Source organism: Schistocerca serialis, chromosome 2, assembly GCF_023864345.2.
Source record: "Schistocerca serialis cubense isolate TAMUIC-IGC-003099 chromosome 2, iqSchSeri2.2, whole genome shotgun sequence".
NCBI classification, from domain to species: domain Eukaryota; kingdom Metazoa; phylum Arthropoda; class Insecta; order Orthoptera; family Acrididae; genus Schistocerca; species Schistocerca serialis.
This window is the reverse complement of record NC_064639.1, coordinates 216,945,079-216,967,458: the sequence shown is the minus strand read 5'-3', so window position 1 is coordinate 216,967,458 and position 22,380 is coordinate 216,945,079. Positions and strand designations below refer to the sequence as shown.

Below are 22,380 nucleotides of genomic sequence, written 5' to 3'. Positions count from 1 at the left end.
TGCTTATTTTTTTTCATAGTTCCACACAACTTCTTCCTGTTTTCTCGACTGATCTGTGTTCAGTTTTTCAAGGCCTATCCACTGTGCCAACTTGTAACTAAATCTGACGGGGGTGCGATGAGGAGGTTCCTTTGTCAGAGCCATTTGAACCATTTGAGCTACTACTAACAGAAGTGAATTGCCAACAGCAGCACACAGCGGAAGAGCCACTGACACTGTAAGTGCACTTTAACCTTTTTTTATGTGCTAAATTTCGTAAACCATATTGTAGTCAAGATTTATTATTTTTGTTTCCTTTATTTTTCTGCTTGGTGTAAGTAATGGCACTCAGAAAATAAATGTGAGAGTGTATGTTTGGTGAACTTCATCATTGTTTTCTGATGCATCATATTTTAGTTAAAGATGATTATAAAAATAATACACAGCTTTGTATGCTCATATGATAGAAAAAAATGATTTGCTATGGAATACAACTTCTAATTTTAGATGATTTATTGCTAATCTGAAAATATATACAGGGTGGTCCATTGATAGTGACCGGGCCAAATACCTCACGAAATAGCGTCAAACGAAAAAACTACAAAGAATGAAACTTGTCTAGCTTGAAGGGGGAAACCAGATGGTGCTATGGTTGGCCCACTAGATGGCGCTGCCATAGGTCAAACGGATATCAACTGCGTTTTTTAAATGAGAACCCCCATTTTTTTATTACATATTTGTGTAGTACGTAAAGAAATATGAATGTTTTAGTTGGACCACTTTTTTTGCTTTGTGATAGATGGCGCTGTGATAATCACAAACATATGGCTCACAATTTTAGACGAACAGTTGGCAACAGGTAGGTTTTTTAAAATAAAATACAGAACGTAAGTACGTTTGAACATTTTATTTCGGTTGTTCCAATGTGATATATGTACCTTTGTGAACTTATCATTTCTGAGAACGAGTGCTGTTGCAGTGTGATTACCTGTAAATACCACATTAATGCAATAAATGCTCAAAATGATGTCTGTCAACCTCAATGCATTTGGCAATATGTGTAACAACATTCCTGTCAACAGCGAGTAGTTCGCCTTCTGTAATGTTTGCACATGCATTGACAATGCGCTGATGCATGTTGCCAGGCGTTTTCGGTGGATCATGACAGCAAATATCCTTCAACTTTCCCCACAGAAAGAAATCTGGGGACGTCAGATCCGGTGAACATGCGGCCCATGTTATGGTGCTTCGACGACCAATCCACCTTTCATGAAATATGCTACTCAATACCGCTTCAACCGCACGTGAGCTATGTGCCGGACATCCATCATGTTGGAAGTACATCGTCATTCTGTCTTGCAGTAAAACAACTTGTAGTAACTTCGGTAGAACATTACGTAGGAAATCAGCATCCATTGCGCCATTTAGATTGCCATCGATAAAATGGGGGTCAGTTACCCTTCCTCCCATAATGCCTCACCATTGAAATTTCTCTTGTGCCCAATGGCAGAACTGTACATGACGTTCAAAGTCGTCACCATGCAATTCCTAGTGCATAGAAATATGGTACGGGTGCAGTCGATGTTGATGTAGCATTCTCAACACCGACGTTTTTGAGATTCCCGATTTTCACGAAATTTGTCTGCTATTGATGTGCGGATTAGCCGTGACAGCAGCTAAAACACCTACTTGGGCATCATCATTTGTTGCAGGTCGCGGTTGATGTTTCACATGAGGCTGAACATTTCCTGTTTCCTTAAATAATGTAACTGTCCGGTGAACGGTCCGGACACTTGAATGATGTCCGTGATACTGAGCACTTTACATAGCACACACCCATTGGGCATTTTGATCACAATAGCCATACATCAACACGATATTGACCTTTTCCGCAATTGGTAAACAGTCCATTTTAACACGGGTAATGTATCAAGAAGCAAATACCATCTGCACTGGCGGAATGTTACGTGATAGCACGTACTTATACGTTTGTGACTATTACAGCGCCATCTATCAGAAAACGAAAAAAGTGGTCCAACTAAAACATTCATATTTCTTTACGTGCTACACGAATACGTAATAAAAAGTGGGGGTTCTTATTTTAAAAAACGCAGTTGATATCCGTTTGACATATGGCATCGCCATCTAGCGTGCCAACCATAGCGCCATCTGGTTTGCCCCTTCAAGCTAGATGAGTTTCATTCTTCGTAGTTTTTTCGTTTGGTGCTTATTTCATGAGATATTTGGCCTGGTCACTATGAATGGACCACCCTGTATATTTAGAAAATAGCAAAAAATTTACAATTTTCTAAAAGTTTTGAAGTTGTCATGTAATTTGTGTATAAGTGTCATGGCTAATAACTGTAGAACAGATCTGATCCTTAGCTGCTGTTGGTGCTGTTATGTCAGAAGTAAAATTAGTTGTCATTGTAATATTTTTGAACATAATTTTAAAATATAACTTCTTTTGAAATACCATTAAACCTTTTTTCCTTTTGGTCAAACTTTGTTTTACATATTACTGCCCCCACCTCCACCCTGCCCGCATTATATGAGCTGAGGAAAATGACATTTCAGTAAAATAATAATAATAATCACAAAAATGTTTAACAGAATGCTAAAAAAGGTCAACTGTTAGTTTAACACTTAAGCTGCTACCAACAATGTTGCTGAGTTATTGGTGTGTAATCTGCCTACCATCATCAAGTTACCGAGCACCGTGCCGTGCACTATACTGATTTTGTTTGAGATCAGCAACAATGATTCATGTTGTTTGAAGTTTTTCATCACAAAAACTAATTACAGTAACCGTAAAAATTGCAGTTTTGTTTGTTAATAATTCTTCTGCTACAGTCATGGTTTTATTTATTTACTCTTCAAATGACTCATTTCGGGAAATAAATCCCAGTTTCAAGTTCATTTTTTGTGTGTATTACGCCATTTCTATGTGATGTTTTCGATGTGTATTTTTTGGACTTAACTGCAGTATATAAGAAATGTGCAATTTTTAGTTGGTTATCGGTCTTTTTGTGTTATTAGTGGCAAAATTTAGAAGAATTTGTACTTACAGTTTTCGTATGGTCTATTTGTGTAGTCTTGCACACACTTTTGAACATCACACACAACTTGCTGTACAGTTTAAACATCGCTAGCAAATTCATTTTATGTTCTTTATTTAGTTAATGGAGTAGTTTGATATTTTGCTCTATTTTTTCCAAATGGATCTATTATGTATGTGTGTTGGTATGGCTGATGTAGTGTGTGTGTTGTGTGTGCAGGCTTTAATGTGCTCTATGTACCTGGTGTTCAAATTTGGGCTTGTCTGTCATAGGTAGAACATGAAGCATTTCTGGCATGTTACCTTGTATATTCTAGAGTCTAAATACGGATCATGATAGCCTTTATATTATGTTTCAGTTTTTGTTGCAGTGCATTAGATGTAGAAAATCCAATTTTTCCTTTGTGATTTTTGAAAATATTCGCGATCTTCTGTGATACATTGCCGGTGTATGGGATACTAGATATACATTTGTTTTCCTCTTTTTTTCTTCTGTGGTGCAATTTGCACCTGGGTCTTTCTCCACTTTGTCTAGGATTGTGTCAACCATGGAAACATTGTAACCATTGGCAATTGCAATCTTTTTGACTGTGTTTATTTCTTGTTGTGTTTTCTTGGTTCAGTGGTATTTTAGTTGCCCTATGTAGCATTGGCATGGTTCTTAAAATAATACTGTTTCTTGTACAGTTGATAATGATTAGTAATTCTTCCTTATATGGTAAGTCATGAAACGGCTATAACACATTACGATGTGTTGATTAATTTCTGGTACCTTTCACACGTAGTATTTTGCATGAACTGTGCGCTTTCGCGTTAGTGTATTTTTCCTGGTGTCTTGCTTTTTGAGCTAGATGAAACAAAACCCCATTTCTTTCTTAAGCACTGCTCCTGTTGGACTCATCTACATGCACGTTTCTAGAACTATCATCAACATACTGCAAGTTCTTGATTTGTTTTTCACCTGTCTTTTTGTCTGCCTTTCCTATCACTTCTGGAAAGGATAGATTGCTACTCACTGTAAAGGTGACAAATTGAGTTGCAGACAGGCACAATGAAAATACTGTTACACATTCAGCTTTCGGCCAAGCCTTCACCAGAAAAGAAAAACACACATGCAATCACACAAGCAACCATGCTTCACATATGCATGACCACTATTTCTGGCTGCTTAGGCCAGTGTGGCCTGTGCTTTCTCATGTGAATGTGTGTATGTTTATCTTTTCTGATGTTTGGCCGATAGCTTAAGGTGTAACAGTCTTTTCATTGTGCCTATCTGCAACTTAGCATGTCATCTTTATGGTGAGTAGCACTCTATCCTTTCTACCACACACTTTACATTGTTTGATTTTGCACTTGAAGCATGTCTGTGGTTACCCATTGGTCAATTTTATGCTGCTCCTGTGTTGCATTACTTAATCGGTGAAGCTGGTTATCAGACAACATAAACTGGATTTCTCCTCAGTTCAGTTGATGATCCTATAGCTTTAATGTGTTGCATCCACTACAGGTAGTACTAGCTAAAGTGTACTTACCATGTCAGTGGCTCTTGTGTTGTGTGCTGAGGCTGGCAGTTCATAGATGTTGGTCGTAGCCTACCGAGAGATATATGGGAGCCAGTGAAAATCATTGAATTTCTTTCAGCAGAAGGTATGAGTTGTTACTTGCTTTTTGAATCTGGAGAGTGCCAGGATAACTATTACTGATCTGGTTATTTTGAATTTTAAGATTGGTTACTGGTTTTTGTTTTTATTTGCTGAATGAAGAAAATTACATAAACTGATGGATTGATTGCCCTGTAGCATAGCCCGAGGCCTGTGTTAGGGCCAGCTACAGTCTGGAACCGGGCGGCCGCTATGGTCGCAGGTTCGAATCCTGCCTCTGGCATGGATGTGTGTGATGTCCTTAGATTCGTTAGGTTTAAGTAGTTCTAAGTTCTAGGGGACTGATGACGTCAGCGTTAAGTCCCATAGTGCTCAGAGCCATTTGAACCTGTGTTAGGCTGGATTGTGAAAATTTGATTGAGAGTTGGTGAAACCAATATATGTGGATGGAAGGGAACTAGATATGCTGACAGACTGCTGTTTAGCATAACTTGATGTATAGGTTAAATCAGAATATGATAGTTTGCTTCTAATTGGCTACAATTAGATTGTCATTATAGACTAATCTTTAGTGTAGCCCGATTGTACATTTGTCGTTGCAATAACCTACTTCCATCTCTTTCTTTTCCGATAATGCCAAAAATTGTAACATTCTCATTAAATTCTAACCTAATACCACAAAATACTCTAACCTTACATATGAACCATAAAAAATGTTCAGCAAGCTTTCTGATTGTCTACCGGCAGTTGAATCACGATTCACTGTATTCAGTTTCTGTTATTCATCATGCGAGTTATTACCAATATCGGCATGCAGTGCAACAGGTGCTGACACCGAAAGAGCTTTCTTACCAATAGTACTGCATGCTGTGGTTCCATGACTGCGGAGACGACTATCTTTGGCCTTGAATAACAGTGGCTGACATAAAAACCTACTCACTTCGGATACAATAAATTGTTAAAACCACAATAAGCTTTTGTCAGGAAAAAGTTTTTAATGTGAATAAAATTCACTTTGGTGTGCATAAGGACTTTACCAATGTTTATCCCAATTTATAATTAACAGTCTTCATAGTTGTAAGTGAACCAGAGCACCCTGATCGGTAATGCAAAATGCAATTAGAACATAATTGTGTAGTAGAGTTGAGGGCACAAAAATACATACATCCAGAAAAGTAAGTGACTGTTGTCACTTGCTTTCCACCTGAGCCATGAGTATAGTTGGAACACAATTTGTCAGATCATATCTTTTTGCTTTGATTACAGAGAATGCACTGTTTTTTGAAGATTGTCCATGATGTGTAAATAAAATTAATTGGTTTCATTTACTATAAAAGTTGCCAGGTCTACTACCAGGAATACCGTGAAAGAAGACCGTTACCAACTTGATACCCTTACTTTTTACGGAAATCAGATCAGAAAAAAAGGTTTTTCATTCATCAAATGTGTCACTGAAGCATTCTTTTTTCCCCCAAGTGTTGCACCTTCTCGTTCAGATTTTAGGAACTGTTAATGATGTGTGTTCTGGAACAAATACCTGCTGGAAATATATGACTGAAGTACACAGTTCAGGATTATTACCTTGAAATTGCACTTATTAAGTGACGAGATCAATTACTGTTTGATTCTGTTGTTGGTAATAAGTAAACAATAAGAACCACATAAAATTTCTACGGGTATTCATCCAAAGTGAGCAGAGTGGAATGATTGCATAAAACAAGTTGTACGAAGAGCAGGTGCCTGACTGGGACTAATTACAAGAATATTAAAGAAATTTAATTCATCCATGAAAGACGTGAGTCACGAAACGCCTTTTGAATGATTCTTATATATTGCTCATCAGTCTTGGGCACTAACCTTGTTAAATTAGTTTGTCTGCCGTTCTGTGGTGCTCAGTGTTTTCTCATACCATCTTCCACAAAATTTTGTTAAGCATTTTTGTGAAACTGTCTCATTAAACAAACAATCTCGTGATGAATCGCATAGTTTTGTTCTGAATCGTCTCTCTCTTCTACGATTCAGGCATAGTAAGAGTCTCAGATTGATAAATAATGCAATTTAATTGGGCACACTAAAGTTTTCATGGCAACACACCACATGGATGGCTTACACTTTCGTAAGATGATTTGTTTGGAATGAGCCTTTCATTCACCTAGATTTCTCTGGCTGTTTTACTTGAAATCTCTCTGGATGATTATATCAGTAATTATGTTTGTTCTAGTGATCAGCAATATGGTTATTAACACTCATACCTGATTTCTTTGATATAGTCAGAGAATGTGTGTGTGTGTGTGTGTGTGTGTGTGTGTGTGTGTGTGTGTGTCCCACTCCCTTACTCCCAACTTCCATTAGACGACAGTGCAGAACTGTATTGGAGGTCAAGACCTTTACTGCATAGCAATCTCATTGAACACAGCGAGTGTGAATTGTGACATGCTGTAACCATATATAATATTTCAAACTGAATTTCAGTCAGTGTGTGGTGGTATATTCATATTGATCAATACCAGAGGAGTTTTGGAATAGTTATTCATACACTGTCACAAAACATTTTCTAGAACTCGTGTCAAGTACATAGTTTTTTCTTGTGACATTATACTCTGAAATTGACCTGAGTTGATCGCATTGGGTTGCTTTGGAGATATACAATATACTACTGCTAGAAGACCAGTTCTTTTACATAACTGATGCAGATTCCAAACAAATTGAAAGGTGCTCTGTCAGGTGTAGTGCTTTTTCTGCTGCATGTGACAACCATAAGGATGAATTCTACGTCTACACATTTACATAACTACTTGGCAATTCACTCTTAAGTACCTGATGGAATGTCCATTGAACCACATTTGGACTATTTCTGTACTGGTTCAACTCTTGAACAGCATGTGTGGAAAAATGAACACTCATTTCTGTTATTTTATTATGATGATCATTTCTTCCTAAGCATCAGGTGGTTAGAACTAAACTGATAGTTTTATGAGCTCTGCGGTGCAGGCTGTATACATTGCAGGATGCTGAAACATTATAGGTATGTTCATTACTTGTGCATCTGCGGAATATGCTGAAAAAGTAATAGTTCAACTTCCTGCCATCAGGTGAAGATATGTTGCTGTAAGCAGTCGTAATGTGTAATGTCTCCTGTTTTGACTTCATACCGTGTTTGTTGCTTATTGACACATGTTGACTGCTTTTGTGAAGTGACTGTTGGAGTAAAGGTTAAGAGGGTTGAAAATTTTACGAAACATAAGGGCTGTTGAGAAGAAAGACAATGCCCTGCTGGTAAAGTTGTTTCATCAAAATGGCAGCAACAGCATCACTACATTTCAGGAATGCCACCAACAGATACAGTTGCGAAGAGGCCCATGTCATTAAATGGACTAAAGAATATGATGAATAAATTGGAAGAAACACACAATTAGGTGGTGCAGCAGGGACAGGAAGATGGCCCATTCCTTTGGCAGTTATTGGTGGAAATGCTGTAGCTGATAGTGCAGCACATCTCAAATTCAGCAGGAAGTGCTTGAGCTGTTGCAGGAAGTGCTTGAGCAATGTGTCTACCCTAGTCAACTGTTCAAAAGATTTTGTGGTGCATTTTACACTGTTATCCCAACAAGATTTGGAATGTGCACCAAATGAAGCCCCAAGATGGTTACAACGCCATGACTTTGCCCTTTGTTTTTTGGCATGCTTGGAAGTGGAGGACATGCAGCCAGGCAATATTCTTTGGACCGGTGAAGGACATTTTACTCTGCACAGTGCTGTGAATGCACAGAACTGTTGCATATGGGGTTCTGCCTCACTATATATTGTGCAGGAACATCCACTGCACTCAGCTTATGTAAGTGTGTGATGTGTTTTCACAAGCTGATTCATTCTGGTCCATTTTTCTTTGAGAGGATACTTCACGGGCTTCTTTGGTTTACAGTGAAATCTGCACATTACAAGGACCTCCTTGTGCAGCACATGCTTTCAGTTTCATAAGAACACATGGACACCACCTGTCACTTGCCAAGTGAAAGATTTGCTTCGAGAAGTCTTTGCTAATGTCTGAATCACCTCTAGGCAATTTCAAGATGCGTGGCCTTCCAGATCTCCCGACCTAAATCCATGTTTCTTCTGGTTGTGGGGATATGTGAAAGATTTTTTCTATTAGGAATATATCTGGACTTGCAGTAACCTTATATGAAGGTAATTTAGTCCATATCCAATAAATGTGCCAGAATTACCATTGCCATGTGTTTGATCATTCCCCCCTTTTCCTGCACCCACACCAAATTCTGACTGCTTACAGCATCATATTTTCACCTGTGTGTGAAAGTGGAACCATAATTTTTTCAGCGTACTCCGCGAGCACGTTGATTAATGAACGTACCTACTATGATTCAGTGTCCTGCAATGTATACAGCCCACACTGCAGCACTCGGAACATGGCCAGTTTTATTACAACCACCCAATAGGCCTGTTTTAATAAAATATTTTTGCATTTAGTGGAGAAAGTTGATTGAAATTTTGTGAAAAGGAGTCACAGTAATGAAAAACACCTTTATTTTAAAGATTGTCATCCCAACTTGCTTGTCACATCCGTGACACTCTCACCCCTGTTTTGTGGTGATACAGAATGAGCTGCCCTTCTTTGGATTTATTCAATGTTCTCTGTCAATCCTATCTGGCAAGGATCCCATACTACACAGCAATACACTAGCAGAGTACAGACAGATGTTGTGTAGACAGTCCTCATTGTGGACTTGTTGCATTTTTTAAGTGTTCTGCCAATATAATGCAATATTTGGTTTGCCTTACCCACAACATTATTTGTGTTATTGATATAGGCTTGTTCAAGTTGTTCATAATTGTAGTCCTAAGTTTTTAGTTGAATTAACAGCCTTTAGATGTGTGTATTTATCGTGTAACCGAAATTTAATAGTTTCCTCATAGTACTCATGTGTATGACCCCACACTTTTCCTTATTCAGAGGCAATGACCACTTTTTGGACCATACAGATACCGTGTCAGTCATTTTGCAGTTGGTTTTGATCTATGAGTATGAACTAAGTTTCAGATCCCCTGTCAATAGCACTAACTACTTCTTGTGAATAAAGAGCTAATTGTGTTTCACAAGAACAGATATTTTCTGAATCTGTACTGACTATGTCTGTAGACTATTTTCTCCAAGGTAATGCATAATTTTCGAACACAGTATATATTCCGAAATCCTACTGCAGATGGACCTCAGTGTTATGGCTCTGTAATTCAGTGGATTACTCTAACTTACTTTCTTGACTAGTGATGTGACCTGTGCAACTTTCCAGCTTTTAGGTACAGATCTTGTGGAGTGAGCAGTTGTATATGATTTCTAAGTGTGGAGCTGCTGTCAGCATACTCAGAAAGATGTGTAATTGGTGTATAATTTGGATCAGAAATCGATTTACCTTTTTAGTAATGCTGCTTTAGTGGCACTGGCATCAGTAATATTACCATGGGTATTTTGCAGTGAAGGCATTGATTGTGTCTTACTGCTGGTGTTCTTACCATATGACTTGAATCTCTCTTGATTTGTTGCCAGATTTTGAGACGGTGTTTTGTTGTGGGAGCTATTAAATCATCTTGTGTTTAAGTCCATGCAGAGTTTCAAGCTTAAGTAAACAATTGCAAACCTTGGAAATTTTGTGTTCTTTTGAATTTGGCATGCTTCTTTTTTCTTCCTACAATAGTGTCACCAACACTATTTCTTCGAATGAAAGGTGAAAATCAAATTTTTATTTGCTTTTTTAAGTAGATACATTTTACATTTATTTTGGGAAAATTTGGATCTTTCAGTGTGCAGTGTCACTATAACGACCTTGTGGTCACCTCTACCCTTAATAACTCATAGGAACTACCTACTTCAATTTTTCTACAAAATAAACTAAATGTATCCTTCCTGAACATTGTCAGGTCTTTGTAAAAATTTTGGCGGACCTTGTTTATGGCTTTAGCCATTTCTTAGTAAGTATGGCAGTTTGAGCTTCAGTGCTCTCTATGAATGTTTGGAGCTCTGGTTCTTTCCCAATAGCTACGACAGTTTACAACTACAGTACTGATCCTTTCAGTGGCTACTCTTGCCCTGCGTTCTCTGGGTCTGTAGTACTTTCTGTAATTCCTCGAGACCCCTGACCTAAAATATGGCCCTATCCATTCCACACAGCCCCCCGCTATCCATTTAGCCACCTCCTGTGTGTAGTTGGCCTATGAGATGTTAGGCGGAACCCGAAACCGCACCACCCTATAGCACAAGTCGAGGAATCTACAGCCTACACAGCTGCAGAACCGCCTGAGCCTCTGATTCAGACCCTCCATTTGGCTTTGTACTGAAGGTCCACAATCAGTCCTGTCAAGGATGCCACACATGGTGAGCTCATCATCATCTTGCTAACAAGAAGTCTTTGCCAACTGAGACAGCTACCTAAAACTGTAGAGAAACTCACTCCAAAGCAGCATACATCTTTCGTTCTGAAGGGAACTATCACCTGCAGTTTGCTGCACCCTGTGCTCTTCTTGGCAATCTGAAGCACCTGTTCCATATCTGTATTGTGGCAACTATATCACTAAGGGCCCGCATTACGTGCCTAATATTGCCCCTCCAAGTTAACAATAATCCTGCCCTCAGTGAATGCCCAGATCTTGAGGCTGTGAGGCTTCCTCTGAAACAGAAGTGACTGCATGTGGTTCAGGACCTTTTATCGGCCACAGGTAGCACCTGAAATCTGTTTGTCAGACTAACCAGGAAGGCTTTTCGATCCCTAGCCCCCCTCCCCATGCAGAAGGTCTTCCACTGCCCATCACACCTCAAGTGACCTCTGACTTGACCATGGGTGAGGAGTCACCCTCAGTGGGGGCAGTAACCAGGGTGGTCACAGCAGTGGACGGATTGGAGTATATGTGGGACCTGCTGGACATCATATGGATTTGGTTCCACACAGTGATGGCCTTTGGTAACATCCTCAAGCTCTGTGACCAAAGCCAGCACTGCCTGGCACTGTGAGTGTGGGGTCTGCTCGCGTTTGAATGCAGCAATCACAGTCGCTATCCGTACTAAAGGTGGAATTATACACTAGACAGTAATTAAAACATGGAAATGTGGCTACACAAATGTGCAGGAAATTTAAGAATTTAAACTGCACAAAAGAAATCAAAGTAAGTCACTTCTTAACAGAAGCTCATTACAACTCACAAGCTAAATCCTGTACTGTGATGTGCTGCTGCAGAGAGTGAAGCTGCCGCCCAGTTGACAAGTTGTGTGACTAACTGCCTGTGCACAGGGAAACAAATGACTCTCACAATACAAATGGCAGAACTATATACTAGAAATAACTAAAGCATGGAACTACTAGATACAGAAAGAGTTTTATCTGAAATGCACACAGTAAACCACAATAGGTCAATTTTCTAGCTCGTATTGTGTGATTTTAGGCAGTGAAAGAATTTAATATTTCATCACTATAAGCTGACTATCTTCAGTTTTCAATTTATTGATTTTCATTTAGAACTTCATAGCTTCTTGACGATTCAGGAAACAAAATGTTTCTCTTAAACATTATGGAACATATCTCACACCATGCCTACACCTTCTTCTTCTTCTTCTTCTTCTGCTTCTGCTTCTGCTTCATCATCATCATCATCATCATCATCATCATCATCCCTCAGCATCATACATGCTACATGCCATACAGTACTGTTGAATAGCATGTGACAATATCTACTTTTTTGTGTAATATTTCATTTCCATTAACCATTAAGAGTGCATTTATCATGTGGCAGTACATTTTTTTTTTGTATCAATATAACCTATTGTGGCCATGAATCATTGAGTGTGCATTGCCCGTTCGCTGTCTCGGAGATCTAAATGATTAGGCTAATAATGCTCAATTCTTTGGTATTGTCTGATATCCCTGATACTTGGGTACAGCAGTCTGCCACAGTGTTAGGCTCCACGAGTTAAATTTTCTGAAGAATCCAGCAGGTAACTCAAGTCACCTACTGTCCCGTACTATACATCCCAGCATTCGTTGGGGAAGGAGATGAACATGGCTCCTATTGTGCAATGAATATAAGTGAAATGGTAGATATTTTATGTTCTTTGTGAGCTCTGGAGGAGAAATATTGAAATGAGAGATAAATATCAGTGCAAAAATAATGGTTGGTAACATAGCTAAACTTTAGGAAATCAATGCATGTGATTATAATAATCTCGTGATTACACCATACTGAAACAGCTTTCCTGTTTCATACTTCATTTTTGCATTTTCTGCAACATCGCCTCTTAATTAACCAGTACATGGATTTATGAAGACTTACTATTTCCCTGTCAGTCAAATTTGTCTGAACTAGGCATATACAAAAAAATGAATTTTGCAGTAAATGAGCATTTACAGTTTGTATTAGACATTTATTGTTAGTTTTTCGACAGAGTAGCTCACTACTTCCCAATCAAGAGTCACATTTACCTGCCATTTGTGGTGTGAGAAAACTTGAAACCATAACTTTACCATCAGAAGATCTTGAGTTTCTGAGCCCCGTGCCAGTATGATTGCGGGCATGGACTGGCATGTGTAGGTTTTCAAGACCACAGCCAATAAATCAATAAAAGAGGAGCTACCATTCAAAGTGGCTGAAGACAAATTTCTTATTTTTTTATTTTATTTATTTTTTTAAAAACACCTATATTACAAGAAGTCAGGACTTCAATTCCCTGCAGGCAATGAAATAAATAAATGGTGAAGGCTGAAAATTTTGCCAGGCTATGACTCAAACCTGGATGCTCTACTTGTCTAGAAAAGATGGCCTTAACTGCTTCGGCCTTCCGGACATGCATGCAAGTAGCGCCCCCTTCGATTAACCACACTGCTTGTAGCATTCGCTGAGTCCCACAGAGGTTTGGAAGATGTGGTGCCTCCCAATGAAACTAACTAGAGTGGTCTCTGCTAATATATAAGTATGAGTGAGGATGGTTCTAGGTACTTTCAGCGTGGATGCACCATATGTTTCGAATCCCTGTGGGACGTGGTGAACATTGTGTGTGGTGGGGGTAATGGAAGGGAGCACTACTTGCGCATAACAGGTTGAGAAGTTGAGTTTGATGGAGAGCGTGTCTGGATGGCCAAGGCAGTTAATCGAGAGAAGCGGAGCATCTGGCGAGCTGGCACAAATTTTCAGCCTTCACCATTGATTATTTCAGTGCCTGTAGGCGACTGGAGTCCTGATTTCTCATAATATAGTTAGTTTCGGTTGCTGCACCAGCAGTGGCATGTGTTCTGTTGAACATGTCTGACGTAAAAGACATTAGATATCTATATAAAAAAAATTAACAAAGGAAGTGCCATCTGCAAAGTTGAAACAACATACTTTTCCTCTTTGTTCATTGTTGAAATGGAAGAAAACTAACAACGATAGGTTCAAAGACATTGGTCAGTTTGCTGTAATAAAATGTAGAAACCATGTGTGTCAAAAAACATGACAATGTAAAGAAACTAGAGAGATTTTTTTGATCCATCATTAGAAGAAACCTGAGAGTTCAGTAAGAAGGCCCCTAGAGTGTTGCTGTGAACATGACAGTGAACCACATCGACATATGTATGCCACAAGCCACCATACAATGCATGGTGATGGTTACCCTGTACCTCTATAGGTCATTTCCTTTCCTGTTCCACACGCACATGGAGTGAGGAAAATGTGACTGTCAATTTGCCTCTGTAAGAGACTTGCAATGTACATTGGCGGCAGTAGAAACATCCTGCAGTCAGCTTCAAATGCCGGGTCTCTAAATTTTCTCAGTAGTGTTCCTAGAAAAGAATATCGCCTTTCCTCCAGGGAGTCCCATTTGAGTACTCGCAGCATCTCCATAACAGTTGCGTGTTGTTCGAACCTACCAGTAACAAATATAGCAGCCTGCCTCTAAATTGCTTTGAAGTTTTCATTTAATTCCAAACACGTAAGCAGTACTCGGGAATGGGTTGCACTGGTGTCCTACATGTGCTCACCTTTACAGATGTACCACACTTTCCTGGAATTCTTCCAATAAACGAAGTCTATCCTTCACTTTCCCCACTGCAGTCCTTACATGGTCATTCAATTTCATATTGCTTTGCTGCATTATACCCAGATATTTAATTGATGTGACTGTCAAGCAGCACACTATTAATGTTGTATTTGAACATCAGGGGGTTTGTAAAATTTGAAATTTTCCCGGCGAACCAACTGTTCAAAATGATTTCGGGCTTGCAGCCGGTCATCATAAACTTCATTGCACAATATTTCGGCTGGACAACTGCCAGCCATCTTCAGGTGAGCCGAACGAGTACTGATGAAGACGTTCTCCGCTCCAGCTTATATAGTGCGCTGATAGTACTGCCGCACATGCAATACAGTCGCGTAGAAAGAAGGGCCAAACCACCCAGCGACAGCGCCCTCGCTGGTGGAACTGCAATACTCAGCTGCTGTCGGTATTGTCGCTGGCCACAGCTATCGAAGTCTTCTGCCGTCTTCGTCTCGAGCAAATTTCAGAGGTGACGGGATTCCATGCGTTATTCAATTGGTAACCACTGTCACTGTTCATTATATTTCCCGCAATGCATATTTCAACGGATTCTTTGATAATGGAGTCCCAAAAAGTTGTTGCTATGGCCAAAATCAAAGTTTTGTCGTACTCCATTCTGTCTATTGTTAAGCCCACTCACACTAATTTGTATTTGCATTCTTCAAGTTGCCATCACCCATCCCAGACGATGAGTGTACTTAAAATCCTTGTGCACAGGACACACACGGTTTTGGATGCAGAGAATTTGCTTACGGAACTTGCACATTTGAGGACGGTGTTCAGAGACAATGGGTACTCGACGCGGCAAATTAACAGGGCCTTCTCAACTAGAGCCAGAAACCAGGAAGGGGATAAAGAGGAGAACGCGCCAGCCAAGTCCCTAGCGTTTCTTCCCTTCGTTGGAAATATCTTCTTCGAGATAGCGAGGATTCTTAATAATTTTCATGTGAAAGTGGTTTTCGTCTGCTTTCTAAGATTTTGGATTTGCTGGGGTCAATGAAGGATGATTTTTTACTGCGGAATGTGGGAAATTACAAAATACCATGTCAATGTGGTATGGCCTATATAGGACAGACAACGCGTACAGTGGAAGAGCGTTGTACAGAACATCAATGTTGCTCTCGCCTACTGCAACCCAGTTAAGTCTGCAGTTGCAGAACATTATATTTCTAACCAACATTCAATGGAGTATGACAAAATTTTGATTTTGGCCACAGCAACAACTTTTTGGGGCTCCATTAGTAAAGAATCTGTTGAAATACGCATTGCGGGAAATCTAATGAATTGAATAACTCATGGAATCCCGTCATTTCCGAAATTTGCTCGAGACGGAAGACGCCAGAAGACTTTGACAGCTGTGGCCAGCGACAATACCGACAGCAGCTGAGTATTGCAGTTCCACCAGCGAGGGCGCTGTCGCTGGGTGGTGTGGCCCTTCCGTCTCCACGACTGCAACGCATGCGCGGCAGTACTATCAGCGCACTATATAAGCTGAAGCGGAGAATGTCTTCGTCAGTCCTTGTTCGGCTCACCTGAAGATGGCTGGTAGTTGTCCAGCCGAAATATTGTGCAATGAAGTTTACGGCAACCGGCTGCAAGCCTGAAATCTTTTTGAACATCAGGGGTTTGTTTTTTCTTACTCATCTGCATTAACTTCCATTTTTCTGTGTTTAGATGGTGGTGGTGGTTAGTGTTTAACGTCCCGTCGGCAACGAGGTCATTAGAGACGGAGCGCAAGCTCGGGTTAGGGAAGGATTGGGAAGGAATTCGGCCGTGCCCTTTCAAAGGAGCCATCCCGGCATTTGCCTGAAACGATTTAGGGAAATCGCGAAAAACCTAAATCAGGATGGCTGGAGACGGGATTGAACCGTCGTCCTCCCGAATGCGAGTTCAGTGTGCTAACCACTGCGCCACCTCGCTCGGTCTCTGTGTTTAGAGCTAGCTCATCACACCAACTAGAAATTCTGTGTAAATCGTCTGTTCTCCTATGGTCACTCAGTGACAACACCATTCTGTACACTGTAATCAGCAAAAAGTCGCAGACTGCTGCTCGTCCTGTCCAGCAGATCATTTATGTTTATAGAAAATAACAGCAGGTTTACCACACTTACCTGGGGCGCTACTGAATGTGTGTGTGTGTGTGTGTGTGTGTGTGTGTGTACGTGTGTCTATTGTTGACGAAGGCCTTAATGGCTGAAAGATTTATTTTTGACAGTCTTATTGTTGTGCCTATCCGCGACTCGGCATCTCCGCTACATGGTGAGTAGCAGCTATCCTTTCCATAATAGTGTCACAGTATATCATGTGAGAAAAGAGCCAGCTGGGCTTCGCACAAGCAATGCTTTCTGAAATTGTGCTGATATGTGGTCAGAAGCTTTTCCGTCTCAAGGAAATGTATTGTATTGGAACTAAGAATATATTCAGGAATTCTGCAGCAGACTGATGACAAGGATATTGATCTGTAATTTTGTGTGTCCAGTCTTTCACCCTTCTTGTATACAGAAGTCCCTGCACTTTCCTCGAGTCGCTTGTGACTTTGCAGTGGGCGAGATATTCACGATAAATGTAAGCTACGTAGGTAGCGATTGACATAGAGTACTCTTGATGAAAAATCTAATTGGAATTCCATCGAGACATGGCAGCTTAGTTCAGTTGTTTCTGTACGCCAGGGATACTTATTACTGTGTCCTCCGTAAGGGAGTCTGTGTGTGATGACCAGATAGTGGTATATTCATACAATTCTCCTTTGTTAATGGTTTCTTAGATGTGAAATTAAACTTCAGCTTTCCTTTTGCTATCTTTTACTGGCACACCAGACTGGTCAACAAGTGACTGGATATAGAAGCCTTTGACCCACTTAGCGAGTTTATGTGGGACAAGAATTTTCTCTGGCTCTTGGCAAGATCTTTTGTTAAGGTATGACGGAGATAGTTGGTGTACGCTTCAGGAATTGATATTTTTACAGAAGACAAATTTCTACTGACTTTTGACTGTCGTCATTTGAATGTTCTCTTTTGAGCCGAAAGTGCAGCTGCAGTTCCCTAAGGAAACAATTTATTAAGTTATTGTCTATTCAGTAGGTTAAAGTAAACTAGAACATTACTGCTATAAAATAATTAATCTATACATGTTCAGTAGAAATGTTTTTGCACTGTTGTTTTATGTATGAAGAGATCATTTTTGAAATATAATTTCATGAGACATCAGCAGTGTATACAGTTAAAGAAATTAAATAAAATGTGTTTTCAGAAAATTTTGTTTTTGTAGATGTTGACGTTTGTGAAAACAATCCACAGTTTGAGGAATTCCCTGAATTGGGTATAAGTTCATGCCCACTGTGATGCCATTGTACTAGTTACTCCAGGAGGTTGAATAAACGATGACATTTTTGTGAAATGGATGTAACATTTTATCAGAACACTTCCCCTGCTAGACCTGTCCTCCTGTTAATGGAGTCTCATGGTCTGCATTTGTCTCTAGAAGCACTGAAAAAGTGAAATCATATTACTTACCTTTACATCACGTACAACTCGTCTACTGCAACCGGTAGATATCAATATCTGCATTCATTAAAATTTTCCAGGAAATTTGAACTCAATTAACATGTGAGGAGGAATCCTGGAAAGGCACCAAGCAGGTATGATTTTCATGCACTCGTCAACGCATGCTATGAGAAATCCCTCTGTCCTCAGATAATTAATACTGGGTTCAAGAAGATTGGGGTACACCCTTTTAACAGAGGTACAATTCCTTTGGAGGTCCTAGCACTGTCTTCAGTCTCCAATAAACCAGTTTCTGATGTTAATCAGTCCTCAGAGGAAGAGAAAATGCTGCCCATTTCTGTAAGCGAACAATTCCCAGTGAGGAACACTCACAGGAAGTGACAGTATACAAAAATTCATACCATTTCCTGAACTTCGTGCAATGCTGATTCTGAACATGGCCTGTCTTCTAAAACAACCACAGAGAAAAAATGGGGAAGAAATGCTAAATTTCGTGTCCACAGTACATATCCTGTGTGCAGTTTGTACTATAAATATGATACACATAATTACACGGAAGCAGAGTGGACACAGTGTTGTTTCTGTGTTCAGAGGTACAAGAACAATGTGAGAGTCTAGGGGATGACAATGATGGAAGCACTTACATGTGCAGATAAATCTTTTTGTTTGAGCAAAAAGACGTTGGTTTATCATTTTGTATTAGGTTAAGTAATTGATTTACATGCTGTGTTCTTTACTTTTTGTACATCCCCTATCCCCCTCCCCTCCTCACCTGCCCTCCTCCCATGTTAGATATGAGTTTCTTTAGGTGAAATAGATTGTGCGGATTTTGCTGTTTGGGTTTGTTATTCCATTAATATGTTAGCAGTATTAATGCAGTGTAGTTGATCGCAATGTAATATTAGGAGCTGGTAGTTTCGTATATTTTATGTTCATTGTTTTTGGTCTCAGGGAATTAGGATACCATTTACGCAATTAGAATACCACTATCTTGGATTTAGAAATCATGTGACATGTGGAGGAGCCATTGTCATAGAATTAATTTCTACAGCTTTTCACTATATTTGTAAAACTTAAAAATACTCAGTCAAATAAAAAATATATACTCTAGAAAGTTCAATCTGTCTTCCGGAGTTGAGACCTTCTTTCATTTATTAACATTGCTTTTTCGTTTATGAACATTGCACAGCAGTAGCTGAAAAATATTTTGGCATTAGATGTCCGTACCCCACTGTGTGAATGGATAATAAATTAGTGGCCAAATAACTTACTGATGTGGAAAAGTTATCTAATGATTTTTATTTGATTCAGTCAGTGTACTAACAGTTGTATACTTTTGTCTACTCTTAACATTTTGTAATGCATCAGCAGGTGATTACTGCTCACTTGGTGAGTACAGGTCTTTTTTAGGCAGTGAGCTTCATATACATGATTTTGTGAAATGATTAGATAGAATATTGCAGTCAGATTATGTCATACATAATTAAAATAAAGATTAATTTTTCAGTTACAAAAAGAAAACCGATTTTAATGCACCTTTAGTAGTTATAAATTTACAGGCACAAAATTCTGCTGTATGTGGTTATATTGCTGACTCTATTCTTACACACATCACTGACAAATTGTAATTGTTCATTGAGGATAAATGATGATGTATGTTTCTAGGTCACCTGATTACACTAACAGTTTGGGCCGTACTGGAATGCTACATGTACCAGAACAGCACTATGGGGAAGTAGCAAATAGTGTCAATAATGGTAGTTATGGTCCTCAAAGGAAAGTATCTCCCTCCACAACTAACCGAAGCAAAGGAGCTTCAAAAGGTGATGGTGCTAACAGTTCTTCCAGTAAGAGCTTTGCCTGTACAGTCTGTGGTAAGGGATTAGCTCGTAAGGACAAATTAGTTATTCATATGCGCATCCATACCGGTGAGAAACCATATATTTGTGAAGTGTGTAATAAGGCATTTGCTCGCCGTGATAAACTAGTGATTCATATGAACAAAATGAAACATAGAACACCAACCAACATAGCCCCTTTAGGCAAACGTTCAATAGTACCTGACAAGAATGGTATGTTGATGCAACAACAGCACCAGCAGCAGCAACAACAGCAGCCATCACAGTCGCAGCAGCAACCACAGCCTCAGCCCCCACCACACCAGCAACCTCAGCAGCAACAGTCACCACAACAGTCACTTGTTACAGATAAGAAATCATTATCAGTGAAATGTGAAGATGATGATATACCAAGAGGTCTTCCTCTACCTCCACCACAACAGCAGAACATTAGTTGGAGCTGTGAACTTTGTGGTCGTATGTTCTCAACTCGAGATGATTGGATGGCACATGCAAAAAGTCATCTAGACGACAAAATGATTAGTAACATGCATCATCCACAACAGCATCTTAGCAATGGAAATCCGTGTAGCAGTGGTGTTGTAGTCCCCACATCAGTGCCTGCACCACCAGCTCCTTATTTTTCCCCTCATGTACCACACCATGTGCAACCATATGGTGCTAGTGCACCAGAAAGGCATTTTTGCTTAGTATGTCGCCAAGACTTCACGAATAAGACTGATTTTATGTTCCATGTGCGTACTCATTTTGTTGAAGGGAAGCCACCAGAGTTTGACATGCTTGGCAAGAGTAATCTTGTGGATGGATCTGGTCTGTGCACTTGAACGTTAAATATATGTAATTACATACTATTTTTACAATGGAAAATTTTGTATTGTTTGCAGATATTTAGTGCAATGTGTACTGTCTTTTTATGAAGAACACTATTTTTTATGTCATGTGGAATGTATACTAATAAGTCATAGTTGTTTTATAGCATTTTCTGTGTGCTGTGGGTAATTGTCGTGGCCCTAATTATGTTGCAGGAAATTCAGTTGGCTAAATGATTGACATGTTTTTATGATAAGACTTTTTGAGCTATCTTATTTTTATACTAGTTATCCGGTCATTGTTCCTACAATCTCCTGAATTGATTAATTGCTTCAGTTTTTTTGAGTGGCATTTGCTGTGATGTGGTTACATATATCTTTTTTTATAATTGCATTGTAGTCAAAGTTGCAGCATGGTTGCGTGTTGGTGTCTTTTAGAAACTAGTTGGCTATGAAAATCTTCGAATTTTAAGTTTTGAAAAAGTGTTGATACACCTAATTTTATAGTTGGTGTAATAGTAAGGCCCTGAGAACAAGAGAGTATTTCCGTAATGTAATACATATCAACGCGATGAGTACACCTTACAAAAATCTTTCCTCTATCAAGTTTGAAAACTGGTTTCAATAAGACAATCAATATGGTTTAGTAATCTCTGAAACTTAGTCATTGATCAAGAACTGGACAATAGTATGTTGGTTACAGATTTGTTAACAAATCATCCTTTATACAGATGTTGTAACAACACAGGGTAAAATTTGATTTAAACAATGTAATGGATGAAAGCTTTGAATTGGATACCTAACAGCATTGGGAACATAATTGATTCCATGGTAAGTTGTAAAGTGCGTGAATGTACTATTACAACACGTACTATTTTTCAGTAGACCAGCAATTATACTTCTGTTGTTCAATGAAACTGCAGAAGACTTTGATCAGAATAAGGACTAACATCTGTGAATAACTTCTTTCCTAATTTATTTCTATTAAATTGTGTGTACGATGATGTGTTGCTACTTGGAAATGGTTTTTTTTCCAGTGCATGTAACAGTCTTCCTCACTCTGGTGCTTGTTCCTGTAACGTGCAGTTTTATGTATTTAATTTTATTGTGTTGTGGATATTAGTTATCTTTATCTTTATTTGAATGTTTTATTGTGTTGTATTTTTTATACACTTTATTGTGTAAATGTGTTCCTTCTCAGATAAGTTGTACACTTGAGTCAAAAATTATAGATACTACATAGTTATTTAGTTACTTACTTGAAAAAGAGTGATTAATTACAAAGACTGAAAAGATGTTGCATTGTTTTTCCTTACAATTTTTTTAGAAGGCTATATTTAGTAAAAAAATTATTATTTTATGAGGTATATGGCAGGTGTACTGCAGAATTTTCTTTGCAGTGACATTCTATTGCGTGTGTGTTTTATCATTATGAGACATATCACTTCAGAGTTTTCTCTTAGCTGAACATCAGTTTCTCTTAATTTTTGCAGCTAAGAATA

The 22,380-nt window shown here is 39.1% G+C and overlaps 1 protein-coding gene across 1 annotated transcript in view; it reads left to right on the top strand.

Annotated features, from left to right (window-relative positions):
• LOC126456958 (zinc finger protein 2) overlaps positions 1–22,090 on the top strand; it is a 63,203-nt gene extending 41,113 nt beyond the window's left edge. The window contains exon 4 of the mRNA XM_050092894.1: positions 19,876–22,090. Within this exon, the coding sequence (XP_049948851.1) occupies positions 19,876–20,893 (1,018 nt within the window). The 3' untranslated portion in view covers positions 20,894–22,090. The remainder of the gene's footprint in view (positions 1–19,875) is intronic.
• The last annotated feature ends 290 nt before the right edge of the window (positions 22,091–22,380 follow it).